This window comes from Diaphorina citri, unplaced genomic scaffold (genome assembly GCF_000475195.1).
Source record: "Diaphorina citri unplaced genomic scaffold, Diaci psyllid genome assembly version 1.1 scaffold827, whole genome shotgun sequence".
NCBI classification, from domain to species: Eukaryota; Metazoa; Arthropoda; class Insecta; order Hemiptera; family Psyllidae; genus Diaphorina; species Diaphorina citri.
In genome coordinates this window covers 72,459-92,993 of record NW_007378259.1, presented here as the reverse complement: position 1 = coordinate 92,993, position 20,535 = coordinate 72,459, and the positions used below count along the sequence as shown (strand labels likewise).

At 39.1% G+C, this 20,535-nt stretch overlaps 1 protein-coding gene across 1 annotated transcript in view; it reads right to left on the bottom strand.

Moving 5' to 3' along the window:
* Window positions 1-333: 333 nt before the first annotated feature.
* Window positions 334-20,535, bottom strand: part of LOC103512344 (lachesin-like) — a gene marked incomplete in the record, with an annotated part of 37,368 nt that continues 17,166 nt past the window's right edge. The window contains 3 exon segments of the mRNA XM_026825845.1: window positions 334-536; window positions 8,842-8,992; window positions 14,355-14,476. Of these exon segments, the coding sequence (XP_026681646.1) occupies window positions 334-536; window positions 8,842-8,992; window positions 14,355-14,476 (476 nt within the window).

Here is a 20,535-nt window from a genome sequence, read left to right as displayed (position 1 = left end):
ATGAGCATTGAGCATTTTACAATAAATCCACTAAATCTTTAATTCAATTCAATTTTCTTACAACTTATTAAAAAGCTAAAAATCAAGGTACGAAACACAGGTATCGCAAGTAGCCCAAAGGAATGAGCATTGAGCATTTTACAATAAATCCACTAAATCTTTAATTCAATTCAATTTTCTTACAACTTATTAAAAAGCTAAATATCAAGGTACGAAACACAGGTATCGCAAGTAGTGTGGTCTAAGTGAAAGTGTTCCTCCGTTAGAGAGCATAGTGTACTGTGCCGCTAACTGTGTGGTTCTAATGCATTGGTCCTGTAAGCTAGTGTGACGTCAGTGCTGTGCCGTTAACTGAGTGTTTCTACCTTTACCTTTCTCCAATTGCTTTCTCTTTTTTTCCCTCTCTACTCGCAAGTAGCAAAATGTCAAGAAACTTACCTCTGCGGCGGGCTGTGCGTCGACAATACAGACTAGTTGCGCTTCATAACCTTCTCCGGAGTGCACCCAGGCTCTCTCTAACTCAATCTCAGGTGGAACTGAAATCAGACAAGACAAGATCATTAAAACCTAATAAGGGATCCTTGATGAAAAATAGAAAAGGTGTAAACAAAAGCCAAGTCGCCAAGTTCTCCTATTCTCACTGTTTTTCAAGAGTTTAATTTGATAGAGGGTACTGTAACCACTTATGCGGTCTTATCGTCCCGAAATCGAAAAGAAGGAGGACATGAGAAACAAGCTGGGTCCGTCCCTCCGGGAATTTTTTAACCCGTAGTTTATTCGATCAGTACGGCGCTTCATAACCTTCTCCGGAGTGCACCCAGGCTCTCTCTAACTCAATCTCAGGTGGAACTGAAATCAGACAAGACAAGATCATTAATACCTAATAAGGGATCCTTGATGAAAAATAGAAAAGGTATAAACAAAAGCCAAGTCGCCAAGTTCTCCTATCCTCACTCTTTTTCAAGAGGTTAATTTGATAGAGGGTACTGTAACCACTTATGCGGTCTTATCGTCCCGAAATCGAAAAGAAGGAGGACGGGCTAAAAAGAAACAAGTTCTGAGAACGAACCTTATCTGTTTAGGAAAGGTCGCCCCGGGCAGCAATCCAACTGGCAACATAGCACTTACAAGGCAGACGCACTACCCTTCAAGCTAACAACACTGGCAAAAATATCTATTTACTTTCAAGTATTCCAGAGTTGTTCCCCTTCTAAATACCTCAAGGAAGACACAACTTCTGATGAGGAATAAGATGATGAAGACGAAACAGAATGGCTTGAAGTTGATAAGGGGGAAAAATCCCAGGAATATGAGGGAAAGAAGAAGAGAAAAGGGAGAGAAACGGAATGGAGGAGGGAAAAAAACGCGACGGAAACTTTTCTAAATAATAAAAATCGGATGAATATTACCCCTTATGAAAACAAATTAGTGAGAAAATTTCCTATATAAGCTTCCTTCTCGTCTTAAGAGGATTTGGAAGAAAATTTCTAAACACTTCAACCTCCTTTCCCCCCTCTTCTCCCTCTAAACAAATTCCCCTCCTCCCCTCTCTCTCCTTCTCCCTCTAAATAATATCCGCTCCTCCCTCTCCTCCTTATCCTCTGTTGAAATTTAATTTCTTATTAAGCACTAGCTATCAGCGGATTCCATAGCCCACATGCTTCGGGCCTTGTTTCAGTATTTCTTTACCTTCTCCTTCTCCTCCTATCCCCTCTCTCCCCCTCCCTTTCCTCCTCCTTCTCCTACGCTTTCTACCCTCTTCTTAATTCTCAGTTTGTCATTGCGTTATGTAAATTTTGCACATACCACCCTGTATGTAGTGTCAAAGTTATACGCCACACATAATAATTATTATTTCAGCAACTTTGGGTCCCGGATAATTTTACGTCGAGGTTTCTGGTTGCCGAGTTTTTACTGTTAATATTTCCTGCCGACCTTTCCGTACACGGGGCCCACTATTTAGTGGGTCACTATTTTCGCCGAACAAGATGTTTCCCACACTCGCATAATTCACAGTCCCACACCCACAGTAAATTTGTGCTATATCGTTTATCGTCAGCCTCTTAATTAGCCTTGGCTGAGGTGATTGCTTAGGTCTGACAGTTGGTTTTAGCTACAAAAGTGGTGTTATATTTTTCTCTTCAGAGCTCGGTCTGTCAGCCTTTCCTCCTCCTTCTCCTACGCTTTCTACCCTCTTCTCCTTCACCTACACATTCTACCATCTTCTTAATTCTCAGTTTGTCATTACGTTATGTAAATTGTCCCTCCTCCTCCTCCTCCTCTTCTCTCTCTCTCTTTCTCTTCCCCTCCATAACTCTCTCACTCTTTTATTTTCTCGCAAGCAGTGTGAACACCCTCGCAAGAAGTCAACCTTGTGCTTCCCTAAATTTTCCCTCGAAGTAGAAGTCTATAGAAGATTACATGGGTGCAACAAGCCTCAACTCGACATACGGCCTGGCTCAGAAGTCCTAGCGAACCCCTTGTAAGTTCCTTGTTTCCCCTTGTAACTTTCAGTAGTAATAATATCTAATTATCTATCACTTAGGTGCTTCTTTTCGGGAAAAGTTCATCTATCTGTTTGTCGAAGGATATTAAGAGATAGTTGTTTAATACTGTAAAATGTGTAGCTGTAGACTCTGCACTGATGATTAAAGTAAGAAGATATCTACAGCTCTTAGTACCTAATGCGCCACTCACGTTCAGACTCTCTGACAGACCTAGGTCTGTCTGAACGTGAGAGGGGGAAGAATCTAGAGACCTAATAGGTCTGTCAGAAGACCTAATAGGGCTGTCAGAAGATCTGAGAGACCTAAGTCTCGATCTCGAACTTTTTCCGCCACACACGTTTCGACTGTTTAAGAGACCGCGGTCTGTCAGACTGTCTGAGAGCGAGTGGCGGTTATTACTCATAGGTATCCTACACACACGGTATATTTTAGGTATTAGGTATATTTTCATTGTTATTGTGTATCTTTTTACTGGTAGCCTAGTTAATTTGTTGCCTGTTTGCCTTTTGATTTATTTTTCTGTTATTTAAACTTGTTTGTTGCTTGTGTAATTTCTGGACACGAAAATATAATATACACACACGGATTTTGTACAGGTAAGTACCTTGAGCTACCTACACACACAATACACCTGCGGATCCAGGTACCCAACAAGCTACGAATATTACCTAGGTATTTATGTAGGTACCTACCTATGTACCTATCCACACATGTTACATTGGATGCAGACCACAAATACAATATTTCTACAGCGAGAAGGTAATTATTATTCTGGTTTTGGGGCTTTGAAAAGAGAGAGAGATAGGGTGTGAGAGAGAGAGAGTTTTTTTTGGTATGAGCATTTCAGTTATGATGTGTTATGGGTTATGGGGCTCTTCTATTCAATTTCAATTTCAGACTTCACGTTTCCAATATTGAACCAAACTCAACCTCTTCGGAACTTTTGGTTCTTCGGAGATATGTAGGTACCTTCCTCAATACTCAATGAGAACTTGTAACTTGTACGTAAAACTTGATTAGCAATCTGAGCGCACGGCAGTGCGCCAGGCCAAGTTCCAGTAAGCACGCCTGTGTATCTTTACACGAACCGATTCGGCAGGTTTTTCTCACCTTCATAGATCGGATTCCTCTAAAGATAAACTTTTGAAATTCAGGGTACATATTTAGGTAAGGTACATAAACATACCTTGAAAATTTGAGCTCTTAATACCAAGTAGTTCCGGAGATATAGAGGCGCAAAAATCGCAATTTTTTTACTCATTCACTCACTCACTCACTCACTCATCAAAATGATTAGGCACTTCCCGATGTCGTAGAAACTTGAAATTTGGCAGGATGGTAGGTCTTGATGAGTAAGTAAAGGGGCGTCGACTATTTGTGATGGACACCGCTATAGAGCATACAGTAGCCGAGCATAAAACAGGAGCCTACCTGTTTTGAGGTCCACAGAGTAAAACTTTTACGTTAGTACGATACCTATAGTTATACCTCCATAATGTACCTACATACCTACTGGTGACTTTTTCAAGCAAGTATTGTATAGATATAGGTACATATCTGTAGTATTGTATAGTATGTATTGGTAAATATCTATCTGAGCGCACGGTAGTGCGCCAGGCCAAGTTCCAGTAAGCACGCCTGTGTATCTTTACACGAACCGATTCGGCAGGTTTTTCTCACCTTCATAGATCGGATTCCTCTAAAGATAAACTTTTGAAATTCAGGGCACATATTTAGGTAAGGTATATAAACATACCTTGAAAATTTGAGCTCTTAATACCAAGTAGTTCCGGAGATATAGAGGCGCAAAAATCGCAATTTTTTTACTCACTCACTCACTCACTCATCAAAATGATTAGGCACTTCCCGATGTCGTAGAAACTTGAAATTTGGCAGGATGGTAGGTTTTGATGAGTAAGTAAAGGGAAAAATCTGAAAATCGGCAAAAGTTGCACTGGGCTCCGCCCACAGGCGGAAATAACCGCTTTTTGACGGTTTTCACTAAACGGTTAGAGATATCGAAAAAGTTATGAGAGTAGACCCCCCCAAAACCATACCTAAAATCCCCCAAATAATAGTTTTTATTAACATCAGAACAACGGTTAGCGGTGTTTTACCGTATTTTTACATTTCGACCGCTTTTTTACTGACTAAAGGCTTAGTTAAGTACCTATCGAAAATGATATGGTTGTATATATGTGTTGACTACAGACTTAGAAAAAAGGAGTGAGATCCCCCACAAAAACACAAATGTGAAAAAAAGGCCAAGTTCCTATCCAAAAATGTCGGCCTATAAAAGGGGTGATATCAGAAAATTAAGGCCAAGTAGCATTCCCAGTTTTTCGTGCCTGCTGAAAAGGCTGAATCTTAATTCCTTCAACCTTATCTCAATTTCAACTTGGCTATGTTTTCTACTCAAATAAATAAATGATTAAACCTGAAACCTGAAGGAAAAACATAGTCAAGTTGAAATTGAGATGAGGTTGAAGGAATTAAGATTCAGCCTTTTCAGCAGGCACGAAAAACTGGGAATGCTACTTGGCCTTAATTTTCTGATATCACCCCTTTTATAGGCCGACATTTTTGGATAGGAACTTGGCCTTTTTTTCACATTTGTGTTTTTGTGGGGGATAGAATTATTCAGATAGCAATGAAAAGCTATCTATAGTCTTTCAAACACCCACACTTGGACAATAAAGGCAAAATCTGACCCAAAACTATAAAATTATCCTTACTGTTTTGTGTCAATGTCACTTTTTCATAAATTTAAATTAAAATGGGACGAGATGATCTAAGGTGGAACAAATAAATGGACAGACACACTAAAGGAAAAACTGTCCAGTTAAAACTTAAACCTCACAAGTTCGTTCCGTTTTAGGACTGAACAGTAAGGCCTATAGGACTGAACAGTACCTAACGCCTATAGGACTGAACAGTAAGGCCTATAGGACTGAACAGTAAGGCCTATAGGACTGAACAGGTAAGGGCCGATGGTGATTACAGATTTTTGGAGAAGTTTGACCACCAGTTTGAGGTTTGGCAAAACCTAAAGTTCATAAGGTAATATACTCCATAGCTATACCGATGTAGATAGTTCCAACAGCTTAGATAGGCCGATAGCTAGTTCCTATATGATATTTATTCCTGATAAAAAACTATTTATGTAAAAAAAGATATAGGTATATTTATGAGTATAAAGAAAGAAATCACCTTAGGCATAGACAGCAGATATCCATCAAACACCAAACCTGAATCCTCTTAAAGCTAATAGGTTGATACGAACAGGACTAGTGTAGCAACAAGTATCGTACTAGCCTTTTACTCAGGAGGTCCCGGGTTCGATTCCCGGTATAGACCAAGTTTTGGGGGAAACACTAATTGAAGGGTAATGCTGTGATACCCAATGCTGTGATGCTAAGAGGCTCCCTGCTCCACCACAAATAATTGATGATTAACTTATCCTATGTACTTACTATTAATGCCAAAACATGCCCCCCCCCATGTTACCTTTGGAAGGCTGCGTTTAGAAGGTTAGAATTCCACCAAAATGTCAATGTAACACGTCCATGATGTTTCTCTCATTAGGGCTAAGTACACTCAAGAGGATTTTGATTTATTTGGATTAAGTGTACTAAAGTTCACCGTAACTAGTCTCAGTGGTGTTCCCCAAGGTTGTGTGATTTACCCAAAAGCTTCGGATCTGGAGGTTTAATTGTTTGAGTTCAAGTCAAGTGGGAAAATTTGTACTTGTCGCTGAATCGACAGGGAATAGTCTTACTTAAGAGAATATCAGGGACGGTACTGGGTTTGCTGAAGATAAAACTTGTAGCCTTCTCGTCCAGAATGCTTTTGATTTATTTGGATTAAGTGTAGGTACTAAAGTTCACCGTAACTAGTCTCAGTGGTGTTCCCCAAGGTTGTGTGATGTACCCAAAAGCTTCGGATCTGGAGGTTTAATTGTTTGAGTTCAAGTCAAGTGGGAAAATTTGTACTATTGATCGAGGAATGACATTTATGACAACCATTCCTGCTAGACACAATTATTATTCCTTATTAAAGCTTCTTGATTCTAACAACAAATGTCACGCTTAAGAAACAAGACTAATAGGAGAAACATAGTTAAAAGAACTCGTGAACAAAACGACTGAAAGGAAAAATAATGAAAATACAAGACAATACCGTTTTCTCTTCATTTTAACTAAATTGTACTGAATATTAATACACTTTTGAATACTTAATTTCTTACTTTTGTACTATGAATTTAATACTTTTGTTTCTACTCTCAATGGAGAGAAAAAAAATCATGACAAAAAAATCCAAGTTTCAAACTCGACACAGAAAAAAAAAAGAAGATGAAAAATATTTTGAATGGGAAATCATTCCTTTTTAATGAAAAATTATGACAAAAACTCCCCCCTCCACCTTTCCACCGCGGACCTGCATCAGTAAATGATGAATATTTCATTACGCCAGCTTTTTTCGGTGGAAAATTTCACTCTACAAAAAGTTTGCCCGCTTTTTTTCTCGGAAAATTAAATTAAAAGTAAACGAAGCTTATGAATTCGGAATCTCTTGCGCCAAATTTTGTCCCCGCCCCTTTTTCCGCTTTACTTTCTCTTTGGACTCAACCAAGGGGAAATTTTGCTGGGTGCACTCACATCAGACGTCTCAACAGGGTGCACTTTGTGAATCAAGGTGCAATTCTTGAGGTGGTGGCGCACTTCGCAAAACTTACGACTTTGTGACGTAATATTCCATGGGAAAACCTTTTAAAAACACATTCCATGCCCATTATAAGTTGTAAGAATTCCTGTGGCTCTGACGTCAAAATTTCGAGAAAAATGGAGTGCAAAATAGGGAATTTCCTTTCAGGAAAGGGGCCATTTCTGGGTCCCCCCCCAACCAATTCCAGACTTGCACATACCACCCTGTATGTAGTGTCAAAGTTATACGCCACACATAATAATTATTATTTCAGCAACTTTGGGACCCGGATAATTTTACGTTGAGGTTTCTGGTTTTTACTGGGAAATTTTCCGGCTATTATGTTTAATTTTTTCAGAACACAAACCCCTATCCCTCACTGAACCTGGTTTACCGGGAATTCTGTCAAACACCGTCCTATCAATGTCTATCTATCATCTCAATCCAAGGATTGGTTGGCAACTCTTCTCCATGCTTCTCTGTCTTCCTATCAATGTATCAACATTTATTTTATTAGTGGATGCGCTCATTTCCCCTTTTACGATGACCTTAACATTTAAGTTTCTCGGAAAAAACATTTACCCTACTTTCAATCTCCTTTCATCCCCTTTCCACTCTTTCTCTTCCAGTATATCTCTATCTATTTTCGTCTCTCTACTCTCCTCTTTGTTTCTTTTATGTTTAGACAATGAAATAAACATGGGAAGAAGATGGAAGAAGGAAGGAGAGGAACAAAAGAGGAAGAGAAGGTAGGAGGGAGAGATAAGAGTCTGTCTGAGATAGCAGTCTGAAATTTGACGAGGGTTGAGCGTTCTATAGAACAAGAGTTCTCTAAGTTCTACAGTACAACATGAAAATGAAATGTTCTTGAAAGACTTTGAAACATGGCGCGTGCCTTCAGTTTTCAGTTCCTATTCCTGACCTACCCTAACTGTCCTAAATGTCAGCTCCCATGGCGTAGTGGTCACTGCGCTCGCCTTGCACGCGGGAATCTCGGGTTCGATTCCCGGCGGGGTCAAGAAATTTGTATCATGCAAATGATTGATTCCGTGACTGGCTGCTGCGGGGCCCACTCAGCCTCGTGAGGAAAATGAGTAGCTATGACATATAAATGCGCATAGCGACCGGTGCCAGCATGGTAGGTAAACATTGGATTTTAGGATTATTGAGATATTGGGAAAATCCTACAATGCTGCAGTGAGCACCAAAGTTGTGACATAATAACACAAAGAAACTGCATTTACACAACATTACATTTAACTGTCCTAAATTCTGCCCCTCTACCCTAAGTTACTTTTTCACCCCTCCCTATACCGTCCTATCTTCCACCCCACCTACCCTAATTTACACTATCCCCTATCCATTTCCTATTTGCCTATTGTCTACCAAACAATATTCAAGAGGTGTGATAGAAAGAACTGTAACAGCGGAGGTCTTATTCCGATATTGACATTAAAGTTTCTGGCTTTCTCCTATCCTGGGGTATTATATTATCGATTATCGACTATCGATTATGTATTATCGACTAAAGTATCGATTTTGAAGGCAGCTTTATCCCTTGGACTCTTCAAGTGGTAATGTCTTGACACTTTCTTACTTTTCTAGCAGTGGTACTTCAAGTTTTACTTACACAGAACTTTGACGTTGATTTCACTGGAGGCCGGAGTGCCAACACCATTACTAGCGGTACACTTGTATAGGCCCGCATGATGGCGGTTAGCCAACTCGATTGACAATGTGGGGGACTCGATCGATTTCTCGCCGGACGGCAAAATGTTGTTCTGTGAACAGAGAAAGAGAGGTTTTGATTAGAATAGAATATACATTATTCATACTGATTAGGTAGGATGAGATGAGATTAGGACAGAGGTCAGAGAAATTTTCCATTCAAGTTCGATCAGCCCAAACTGGGGGCCCCGCGCCTTTGAAACTGCCCCGGGCCCCGCGGGGGGCTAATCCGGCCCTGATACTACCGGATGGGCATGCTACGACACAGAGCACATGCGTCCAATGTAGCAGTTGTTTCATTGCTACGAAATAAAAACGACGGTGAAACACTCATCTTTTAACAACGGAGGTCTTATTCAGAAATCGACGTTAAAGTTTCTGGCTTTCTCCTATCCTGGGGTATTCGGTATTATACTATCGATTATGTATTATCGACTAAAGTATCGATTTTGAAGGCATCTTTTTCCCGTGGACTCTTCAAGTGGTAATGTCTTCCTAAGTACATGATGTGTGAATGGTACCACGTTACCGACCATAGAAAAGTAATTAACTCTATGTATAAACATCCCATTACTTAATTTTTGAATAGTAATTAAACTCCCCTCTCTCTCTCTCTCTCTCTCTCTCTCTCTCTCTCTCTTTCTCCTTCTCTCCCTCTCTCTTTCTCGTTTTCCATCCCTCTTTCATGTTTCCTTTCTCTCTATCCCTTCCCTCTCTCTTTTTCTCCCTTGCTCCTTCACTCTCTCCCTCACCGCTATCTTTTACTCTCTTTAATCTTTTTCTATAGCTCTCTCTTTCCCTCTATTTCGCTCTCTCTCTCTCCTTCCCTTTCTTTTCCTCCACCTTTCTATCTCTTTTTCCATCTTCCCACTCCCATCATCAATGGCTGAATTGTACATGGAACTATTTCTAGCTCTCTGTCTTATTCATACACCAATTTGCCACCATCTTGATTACACGGCTCTCTCTCTTTCTCTCCCCCCTCTCTCTCTCTCTCACTCACTCTCTCTCTCTTTCTCTCTCTCTCTCTTTCTCTCTCTCTCTCTTTCTCTCTCTCTCTCTCTCTTTCTCTCTCCCTCTTTCTTTCTCTCCCCCTCTCTCTCTCTCTCTCCCTCCCTCCCTCTCTCTCTCTCTCTTTCTTTCTCTCTCTCTCTCTCTCTTCTATTTCCCGGTGTTCTCTAATATAAGCTAGGTTGTCTGAAACTTTCTAAGACCGAAGACTGTAATAATTGGCGTAGGGTGAGTGTCACAAATAAAGGACCCCGGGAAAATTATGTCGGACAGGGGGATTTTCGGCCCCATTATTGTCAGCAAATTTTTACTGACGAACGAATGTTCCAAATTATGGATTGCCCAAGCGACACAGTTTAGAATTCACACAAAGTCTTCGCACGTTTAAAATTAAATTTCCGACCGTGCATTTGGATCTGTAAGTAGTATTCTGATTAGGTGACCGGATTTGGCCCACCTACCCTATTGCTAGCAAATCAGTGGTACTTCAAGTTTTACTTACACAGAACTTTGACGTTGATTTCACTGGAGGCCGGAGTGCCAACACCATTACTAGCGGTACACTTATATAGGCCCGCATGATGGCGGTTAGCCAACTCGATTGACAATGTGGGAGACTCGATCGATTTCTCGCCGGACGGCAAAATGTTGTTCTGTGAATAGAAGAAGAGAGGTTTTGATTAGAATAGAATATACATTATTCATATTGATTTGGTAGGATGAGATGAGATTAGGACACAGGTCAGAGAAATTTTCTATGAAATCAGATAGATGTTTAGTGTAAAATGTGTAGCTGTAGACTCTGCACTGATGATTAAAGTAAGAAGATATTTGCAGCTCTTAGTACCTAATGCGCCACTCACGCTCAGACCTAGGTCTGTCAGAGAGTCTGAGCGTGAGTGGGGGAAGAATCTAGAGACCTAATAGGTCTGTCAGAAGATCTGAGAGACCTAAGTCTCGAACGTTTTCCGCCACACACGTTTCGACTGTTTAAGAGACCGCGGTCTGTAGACTGTCTGAGAGCGAGTGGCGGTTATTACTCATAGGTAGGCTTGCCAAATATCCGAAATGTCGATTCGGGACGCGAATCAGCGAACATAATTGCCAAATCCGTGAACATAATCGCAAAATCCGCGAACAAAATCGCCAAATCCGCAACCATAATCGCCAAATCCGCGAACAAAATCGCCAAATCCGCGAACATAATCGCCAAATCCGCGAACATAATCGCGAAATCCGCGAACATAATCGCGAAATCCGCGATATAAGCTTGTTGTGCGCCATATTGGTTTTCAGGCCACATTCAGGCCACCTACCCTATTAATTTACTAGCAGAAAATATACTGAATTTAGTGTATACCTAAGCTTGGCGTATTATTCGCCATGTTGGTTTTAATAATTACTGAAATATGTCGCTCTGGTTGCTGAAATGTGTCCCCTAAGGCCCTGATGAATAATAGACCGCGCCATGGAACTTAATAAAATTATTGTCTCTTCGCGGCGCTGCACAAACAAAAATGCCGATTGACTCATTTTTCAGCCGATTCCCCAAGGGGTTTTCATTTTCGCATAATAACTATCGAAAGCTCGAAAGCTCATCAATTTAACATCTTTTTAATTGAATTTGTCTCGATAAAAATATTACTTTTTCATCTGGATTTAAGTATATTAAGGTGGTTCTTTTACAGGTTGGATAGAGAGAACTGTAACTGCTGAGGTCCTATTTCTACCGTACCGAAATCGAAGAGAAGAGGAAGACAGGATAAAAGAAAGCCATTTACTTCGGCCCCGGCGGGAATCGAACCCGCAACCTATAGCTTACAAGGCAGACGCACTACCCTCCAAGCTAACTAGGCTGGCCACAATCAAAAATTTGTCCAATGATCTGAATGATCACAGGTAATAGTATCACTTTGAGAAGGATGAAAAGTACTTTTTTACTTTATCTAACTAAAGTAATGACAAAGTACTGCATTTTACCCTAGACGACACAGTTTAAAATTCACACAAAGTCATCGCACGTTTAAAATTAAATTTCCGACCGTGTAGGTATTTGGGGATCTGTAAGTAGTACCTATTCTCATTGGGTGGCCGGATTTGGCCCACCTACCCTATTGCTAGCAAAAATTATACAGATTTCAGAGTACAAGCTGTATAAGATTGTTGTGCGCCATATTGGTTTTCAGGCCACATTCAGGTCACCTACCCTATTAATTCACTAGCAGAAAATATACTGAATTTACTGTATTGTATCTGTATACCTAAGCTTGGCGTATTATTCGCCATGTTGGTTTTAATAATTACTGAAATATGTCGCTCTGGTTGCTGAAATGTGTCCCCTAAGGCCGTGATGAATATAGACCGCGCCATGGAACTTAATAAAATTATTGTCTCTTCGGTGCTGCACAAACAAAAATGCCTATCACCTATATTTTTCAGCCGATTCCCCCAAGGGATTTTCATTTTCGCACAATAACTATCGAAAGCTCGAAAGCTCATCAATTTAACATCTTTTCAATTGAATTTGTCTCGATAAAAATATTACTTTTTCATCTGGATTTAAGTATATTAGGTGGTTCTTTTACACTTTACAGGTTTGATAGAGAGAACTGTAACTGCTGAGGTCCTATTTCTACCGTACCGAAATCGAAGAGAGAAGGAAGACTTTGGCCCGGGCGGGAATCGAACCCGCAACCTATAGCTTACAAGGCAGACGCGCTACCCTCCAAGCTAACTAGGCTGGCCACAATCAAAAATTTGTCCAATGATCTGAATGAGGTAATAGTATCACTTTGAGAAGGATGAAAAGAACTTTTTTACTTTATCCAACTAAGGTAATGAGAAAGTACTGCATTTTACCCTAGTGTTGGGTCTCAGTGCTTTGGAAATTTTTATTATTATCATTATTATTCGAGTTTTAGCAAGTGCTGGGTCCGAGCTTTCAGCATTCAAATAACACTTGTTCAACATGATAAGGTGTTTCCAAAGATTCAACCACAGCCCAGTTGACATGTTTCGTACATAAATTACAGAGAATATTATACCTATCCATTGAGAAACATGTAACGGGAGCTCACATGTTTTACGATGCCTTCAAGAAATCCGAACTGTTTCCCCCAAACATTGATAGATCAGAGCACTCTAATGTGAAACCTATTGGAAATTCCGTCTGAAGTCTAGCTACCTATAGGTTCCATAAAATTAGATCTACAAACAAGACTATAGAAAGTCCAATATTATCTCAAAAGATCTTTGCAAAATATATGCGATTATATCTCATGAAATGCTCCAAACTCAGATATTGAAGATGGTGCTTAAAAAATTCCATGATATTTTCTATAGGCTTCTCTCTCTCACTCTCTCTTTTCCACCTAGTTTAGTTCTTGTATTTTGATTTTGATCCTCAAACCTTGTTTCTCCAGTATCTAATTAAATAAAAATCGGTTATTTTTTTTAATCTTCTATTTTATTAAAATTCAAAGTTTGGCTTTTATTCGAAGAAACATTGTGCTCAGAAGAGGATCAAAATTTTATAGCTCCTATCCAACGACTAGTACACAAGTTTGGGATACATCAGAATTTCATTCTACATATATAAATATGAGAGAAGTGTATCAGAAATTTCTTTGTGGTATAGTGTTATTAAATTTTAGCACATAACATCATAAAAAGAGAACCTGGCTGATTTATTTTATTATCCTAATAGTAAAGTATAGCATACAAATAGAGTTATAAATCAAAAATATAATCATTTACCCTGTGGCTGAAGCTCGAAATAGTTTTCATGTATTTTATAACTATAAAAATTAACCTGAAAGATTATTGTGCCAAGCTTGATATAAAACTGTTTAGTGTTTGGTCGGATTAAGAGCTTTAGATTACCTCACTTGAGTCGTGCAGTGAAGATATTGTGAAAGGTGCTGACATTGATAGAGTACATGCGGTAGTCGGTAGTACTGCTAGTTATTGTACTAAAACAGGGAGTTAGAGTGTTTTTCTATGTAAGAAAACCTTTGGTTTGAACTATGCAAAATTTCAACTATTACAATAGAGCCTGTATGGTTCGCTGAAAAGCTTCATGTCCACTTTAACACGTAGTCAAAAATTGTGCATAAAAGAATGGGGGGAGGAAAAAAAAAAAACAAAATAATAATAATAATAATAATAATAAATAATAATAATAAATAATAACAACAATAATAATAAATAATAACAAGTAGAAGAGAAGAGAATGACTGTAATCTTTTACACAAAAAAGGCATAATATTTTTATGTAAAAATATTATTAAAAGGCCTCCCTGGATAAATTTCATGACTTGACGTGGACTCGAACCACCAACTTCCAGATTCAAATTCCAACGCTTTAACCATTAAATAAATAAAATTAATATGAAGAGCACTTACCACTCGAGTCCAGGTGATTTTCGGCACCGGGTTGCCCTCAGCTTTGCAGTCCAAAGTGGTGGAGGTGCCTTTCTTCACATCCACCTCACGTGGTTCCTTACCATAGGACATGCGGGGAGGTACTGGACATGAAAATGGAGGAGAAAATCGAAATGAGCTAAATTTAGATTTAAAGGGAAAAAATGTCCTGAATTTTTTTTTACAAACAATAAAAATAGATAATGGAAGGAAATGTTAAAAAAGTGAAATTTTCACACTAAGCTCTTCCAGCCAACCTTAAAATTGTTGTTTTTTTTTTGAAGAGGTTTGACAGAGGGAACAGCTCGAGTCCAGGTGATTTTCGGCACCGGGTTGCCCTCAGCTTTGCAGTCCAAAGTGGTGGAGGTGCCTTTCTTCACATCCACCTCACGAGGCTCCTTACCATAGGACATGCGGGGAGGTACTGGACATGAAACGGAGAGGAGAAAATCGAAATGAGCTAAATTTAGATTTAAAGGGAAAAAATGTCCTGACTTTTTTTTACAAACAATAAAAATAGATAATGGAAGAAAATGTTAAAAAAGTGAAATTTTCACACACTAAGCTCTTCCAGCCAACCTTAAAATTGTTCTTAAATAACTAAATTGGACGAATTTTCATAAAAATCGGAAACGAAAAATTTACCTACTAATCGTAAAATCTATTTACCTACCTATTTTAATTATTTATTTTTTCACAGAGGGAGTAGTAGTAAGATAGGTAGGTAAGATTATCCAGTAGATATTTTACACATTAAATAGGTATCTAGGTAGTTACATATATGTAAATAATATTTACATATATGCTATATTTACATTTACACAGTTACATAATTATATGTAAATAATTCTAGGGATATATTATATCCCTAGAATTATTATATTGGAAGTTAGGTATTTACAGAGGGAAATGCTATATCCCACATATTGGCTACACTTTCGTATTGTAACAAACTTGTTTCCAACTTCCGTGGGGGAAAATGTGAGTACGGTAAAATGTTCTGGTGTTGACATCACCGGGTGTGACATTTCCGTACAGGGGGAAGAGGGGAGGGAGGGGAGGAGGGGAAGAGGGAGGGAGAAGAAAAGTTCGTACAAAGGTTTGTTCTGTGGTGGGGGGAAAGTGTTACAAACACTGACGTATTAATTTGGTTAAGCTTCGTTCGTTCCTCTCTTCTCTTCCTCCTTTCCCTTTCCCACCTCCTCTTCTTTCTTCTCCTCCTTCACCTTCTTCTTCTTCTCCTTCGTCTCCTTGGTTTCCCTTCCTCCTCCTCCTCTAATTCTTTTCCGAAAATCTTTCTGCTCCTCTTCCTACTTCTCATCGTTCTTTTTTCTCTCCTCGGTTAAGCTTCGTTCGTTCCTCTCTTCTCTTCCTCCTTTCCCTTTCCCACCTCCTCTTCTTTCTTCTCCTCCTTCACCTTCTTCTTCTCCTTCGTCTCCTTGGTTTCCCTTCCTCCTCCTTTTCTTTCTTCTCCTCCTTCACCTTCTTCTTCTCCATCGTCTCCTTGGTTTCCCTTCCTCCTCCTCTAATTCTTTTCCGAAAATCTTTCTTCTCCTCTTCCTACTTCTCACCGTTCTTTTTTCTCTCCTCTACCTCTTTCATTCCTTCTTCTCCTCCTTCTATCTTCCCTTCTTTCTCCTCCTCCTCACACTTCTTTCCTCTCCAAATGACTTCAAAGTGGAGAAGTTACACTCTCAACTGTAAACGTACACATTGAGCTTTTCTCTCCATAGGCCTGAGGCCAGGTTTTTAATTAGGTTACATTGTCGGTAGCTACGTATACATTTCCGGTGGATACGTACGTTTTCGGTAGGCAAGATTGGTAAGTATCTATTGTAAACCTCGGCCTGTATTTCTGGATTTCTATAGGCCTCTCCTCTGATACGTTGCGCCCTGCAGGGGTAAGCGGCCATGGCCGTACAAGCATCCCATAAAAGGAAAAAGAAGGAAGTTTAAAAATCCCACGAAAAAAGAGGGAAAAAGAAGGAATCTTGTACTTCGTAAGCAGGAAAATTATTCCTTGGGGAGGGTTTTTTGATATCCATATCTTAATATTCTTCATTGTGCATTCTCCAAACATCAAACGATAATGTTTCATTTCACTTACTTTCTTCTTTATTGATACATAGGAAATATTTATGTATGTAGGTACATACATAGGTATAGGTATGAGGTAATATTCATTGATACATATAGGAAATACATGTTTACGTATGTACATTAAGTACCTACAACCTACATATATCTACCTATAAAGAGACCTTTACCTACCTATCTTTTAGCCTATGTACCTATCCACACATGTTACATTGGATGCAAACCACAAATACAATATTTCTACAGCGAGAAGGTAATTATTATTCTGGTTTTGGGGCTTCGAAAAGAGAGAGAGACAGAGAGAGAGAGAGAGAGAGTTTTTTTTTGGTATGAGCATTTCAGTTATGATGTGTTATGTATGGGTTATGGGCTCTTCTATTCAATTTCAATTTCAGACTTCACGTTTCCAATATTGAACCAAACTCAATCTCTTCGGAACTTTTGGTCCTTAGGAGATCCTCAATAGGACTAAGCGATCTAGGTTCTGGAGGAACAAACAAATGGGTAGACACACTAAAATGCTGCGGGTTTAGCAGCTCGGGTTTGAGATGAAACGAGGATTTCCCTATACTTAATACCCAGGTCAACCTCGGATTGAACTCAATCCTGAGACAATCCACGGTGGTAAAACTCGACCTAAAGGCAAAACTGTCCAGTTGAAACTTGAACCTCACAAGTTCGTTCCGTCATAGGACTGAACGGTAAGGCCTATAGGACTGAACAGGTAAGGCCTATAGGACTGAACAGGTAAGGCCTACAGGACTGAACAGTAAGGCCTATAGGACTGAACAGGTAAGGCCTACAGGACTGAACAGTAAGGCCTATAGGACTGAACAGGTAAGGCCTACAGGACTGAACAGAAAGGCCTATAGGACTGAACAGGTAAGGGCCGATGGTGATTACAGATTTTTGGAGAAGTTTGACCACCAGTTTGAGGTTTGCCAAAACCTAAAGTTCATAAGGTAATATACTCCATAGCTATACCTATGTAGATAGTTCCAACAGCTTAGATAGACCGATAGCTAGTTCCTAGTTCCTATATGATATCTATTTAGGTATTCCTGATAAAAACCAGCAGACACTCCAGCATCAAACACCAAACCTGAATCCTCTTAAAGCTAATAGGTTGATACGAACAGGACTAGTGTAGCAACAAGTATCGTACTAGCCTTTTACTCAGGAGGTCCCGGGTTCGATTCCCGGTATAGAGCAAGTTTTGGGGGAAACACTAATAAAATTGAAGGGTAATGCTGTGATACCCAAAAAATTGTGAAGACGCTCCCTGCTCCACCACAAATAATTGATGATTAACTTATCCTATGTACTTACTATTAATGCCAAAACATGCCCCCCCCACCCCCCATGTTACCTTTGGAAGGCTGCGTTTAGAAGGTTAGAATTCCACCAGAATGTCAATGTAACACGTCCATGATGTTTCTCTCATTAGGGCTAAGTACATCTTCTTCCACGCGAGGACGTAGTTCCCTGAAAATAAACCGGGAAATGGATATAGTGAAAACCGGGAAATGTTTGAATTAAATGAGATTCAAGCGACAAGAAAGAAGACTGAAAGAATGAAAGTCACTGAAAATAAACCGGGAAATGGATATAGTGAAAACCGGGAAATGTTTGAATTAAATGAGATTTTTTCAAGCGACTTGAAAAGAACAAGCTCTGAACTTATTGATAAAAGAAAGTCAAAAAAGTGGCGATCAAAGTTTTCTTTTTTTTTAGACGTTTGATAGAGGGAACTGTAACTGCTATGGTCTTATCGTCCAAAGGGAACAGAGAAGGCAAAAAAGTGGCGATCAAAGTTTTCTCATTTAAGACGTTTGATAGAGGGAACTGTAACTGCTATGGTCTTATCGTCCAAAGGGAACAGAGAAGGAAGACAGGATAGGAGCCAACCGTTCCAAGAACGAACCTTTTAAAAGAGCTTTAAAAAGAAGGGGGAGAGGTTAACCAAATATTGGCCTCTTCTCTATTTTTTCGAAAAAAAAAAAAAAAAAAAAAAAAAAACTTCTATAACATCTTAGAAGCTAACTTTATATTATACTCGTTGTAATCTTTGATACGGTATTATGGGGAAAACGAAGGGCGATATATCGGCTTGAAAACAAACGCGAAGAAATGGGGAAGTTTTAAAAATTTCCAGAGGCGGTCTGTAAAGAACTAAAAAGAACACACTCTGACCATGAAACAGTGCAGTGTATGAAGTTCGACCAAGAGTTAGTCTTTGCATAACTAAAAATAGTAAAACAGGCACATTGCATAACTAAAAATAGTTTCACGGCGCCTATAAAAACTCTATCACAACTGTTTGAGTATTGGGGGAAGACTATTGCTCCTTCTCTTCTCCATCTAAATTTTGGTTCCCTCTAGAAATAATGTACTTGAAAACCTAAAATGGAAAACTGTTACAATTTCTTTTCTTTTTTTGGCAAAATTTTGGCCTTGTCAATTAGATGTTTGATAGGTCACTGACGGGTGTGGGTGCTTCAGCTTTAGGATAATCATTCTAAAATTAGGTTCTATTCCTGATGTTTTATCAAAACACATCGTTCTTTCTGTGTTGTGTTAAGATGAATTCCCCTTGAATAGGTACCAAGCAGAGGCCGAAAATCTTCTTAGGATACATCTCAAAAAGAAAAAGCCTGTTGCATACGTAGGGAACTGACTCACCCTTAATACCACGCTTTAGCACTGTAAGCGCTGCTTCTCTTTGTGACTTTGTGTCCACACATAGTCCACGGCCGTCGATCGATGTGGAATAACATCGATTGACGGCGGTCGATTATGTCTGGGCAGCCCTTTAGTTTACGCGGAGATAACGCCCTCTAAAGAGATAATTATTCTTACCTGCATTGACCTATCGCTTACCATGCTATAACATTGTAAGCCCCTGTTTCCCGTAGCTTACATAGATAATGTTATTGATTGCCAATCTATCAATATTCAATATACAGTCGAACCTGGATAAAGAGCAATCCAAGGGACCGGCAATATTTTGCCGGGCATACCGGTATTATTTAGTGGGAATATATATTTCATAATCTTCCATATTATATTTCATGTTATTAAGTTTTATATTGGGTTTTTTTTTATAATCGTTTCTGAACGATCCCATGTCATTGTTATTGTTTATTTGATTGTCTTTAATGTTCTTCACCGGAGTGCCGGGTCACATGCGATGGAACGGTTTTCTGTGAACGAGTTTGAACTGTTTGAAGTTTTGGATTTATCACGACAATGCCAGTGTCAAGTGTTTGGAATTGAAACTTTGTTCTTTCGATCGCAGGTAAACATAAAACTAGACTGTTTAGGTACCTATAGGTCTTTAAATGAAAATCATGGAATATGGACACATCTGACTTTGGAAAACAAATGTTGGGTAAATTAAATACGTTTGAAGAAGGGGGTTCAAATACATTTCTTAGAGACATGCCCACATAAAAAAGCTATACGAATGCGGAAATTGCGGAAATTCTAAACAAAGATAGGAGAATAGAAATAAATATCCGTGGAAAGAAAATTAGGAGAACAAAACATGAAGCAAAACGTAAGAAATCAAGGATAAATAATTCGAAGGAAAGTTTATTTGATTGTCTTTAATGTTCTTCACCGGTGTGCCGGGTCACATGCGATGAAACGGTTTTCTGTGAACGAGTTTGAACTGTTTGAATTCATCACGACAATGTCAGTATCATGTGTTTGGAATTGAAAAACTGTTCTTTAGATCGCAGGTAAACATAAAACTAGACTGTTTATATTAGGTGCGTGGTCAAATGAAAAGCATGGAATATGGAAACATCTGATTTTGGAAAACAAAAGTTAGGTAATAGTGGTTGGAGCCGACTTTACAGTGGTCAGAAATCACTAACTCAATGTGTGTTATTTTTATGCCCCCTTTATTGTTTTTAAACCTTTTTAACCCATCATACCTACGATTGTTGTTTTGTGATTTGTGGAAATTGCAGAAACACCATTTCGTGTATTTCTGAGTAAATTCCCAATTATGTTAGACAGTTAGAATTTGTTGCATTAGATGGGTAAGTTTTCCAGGACT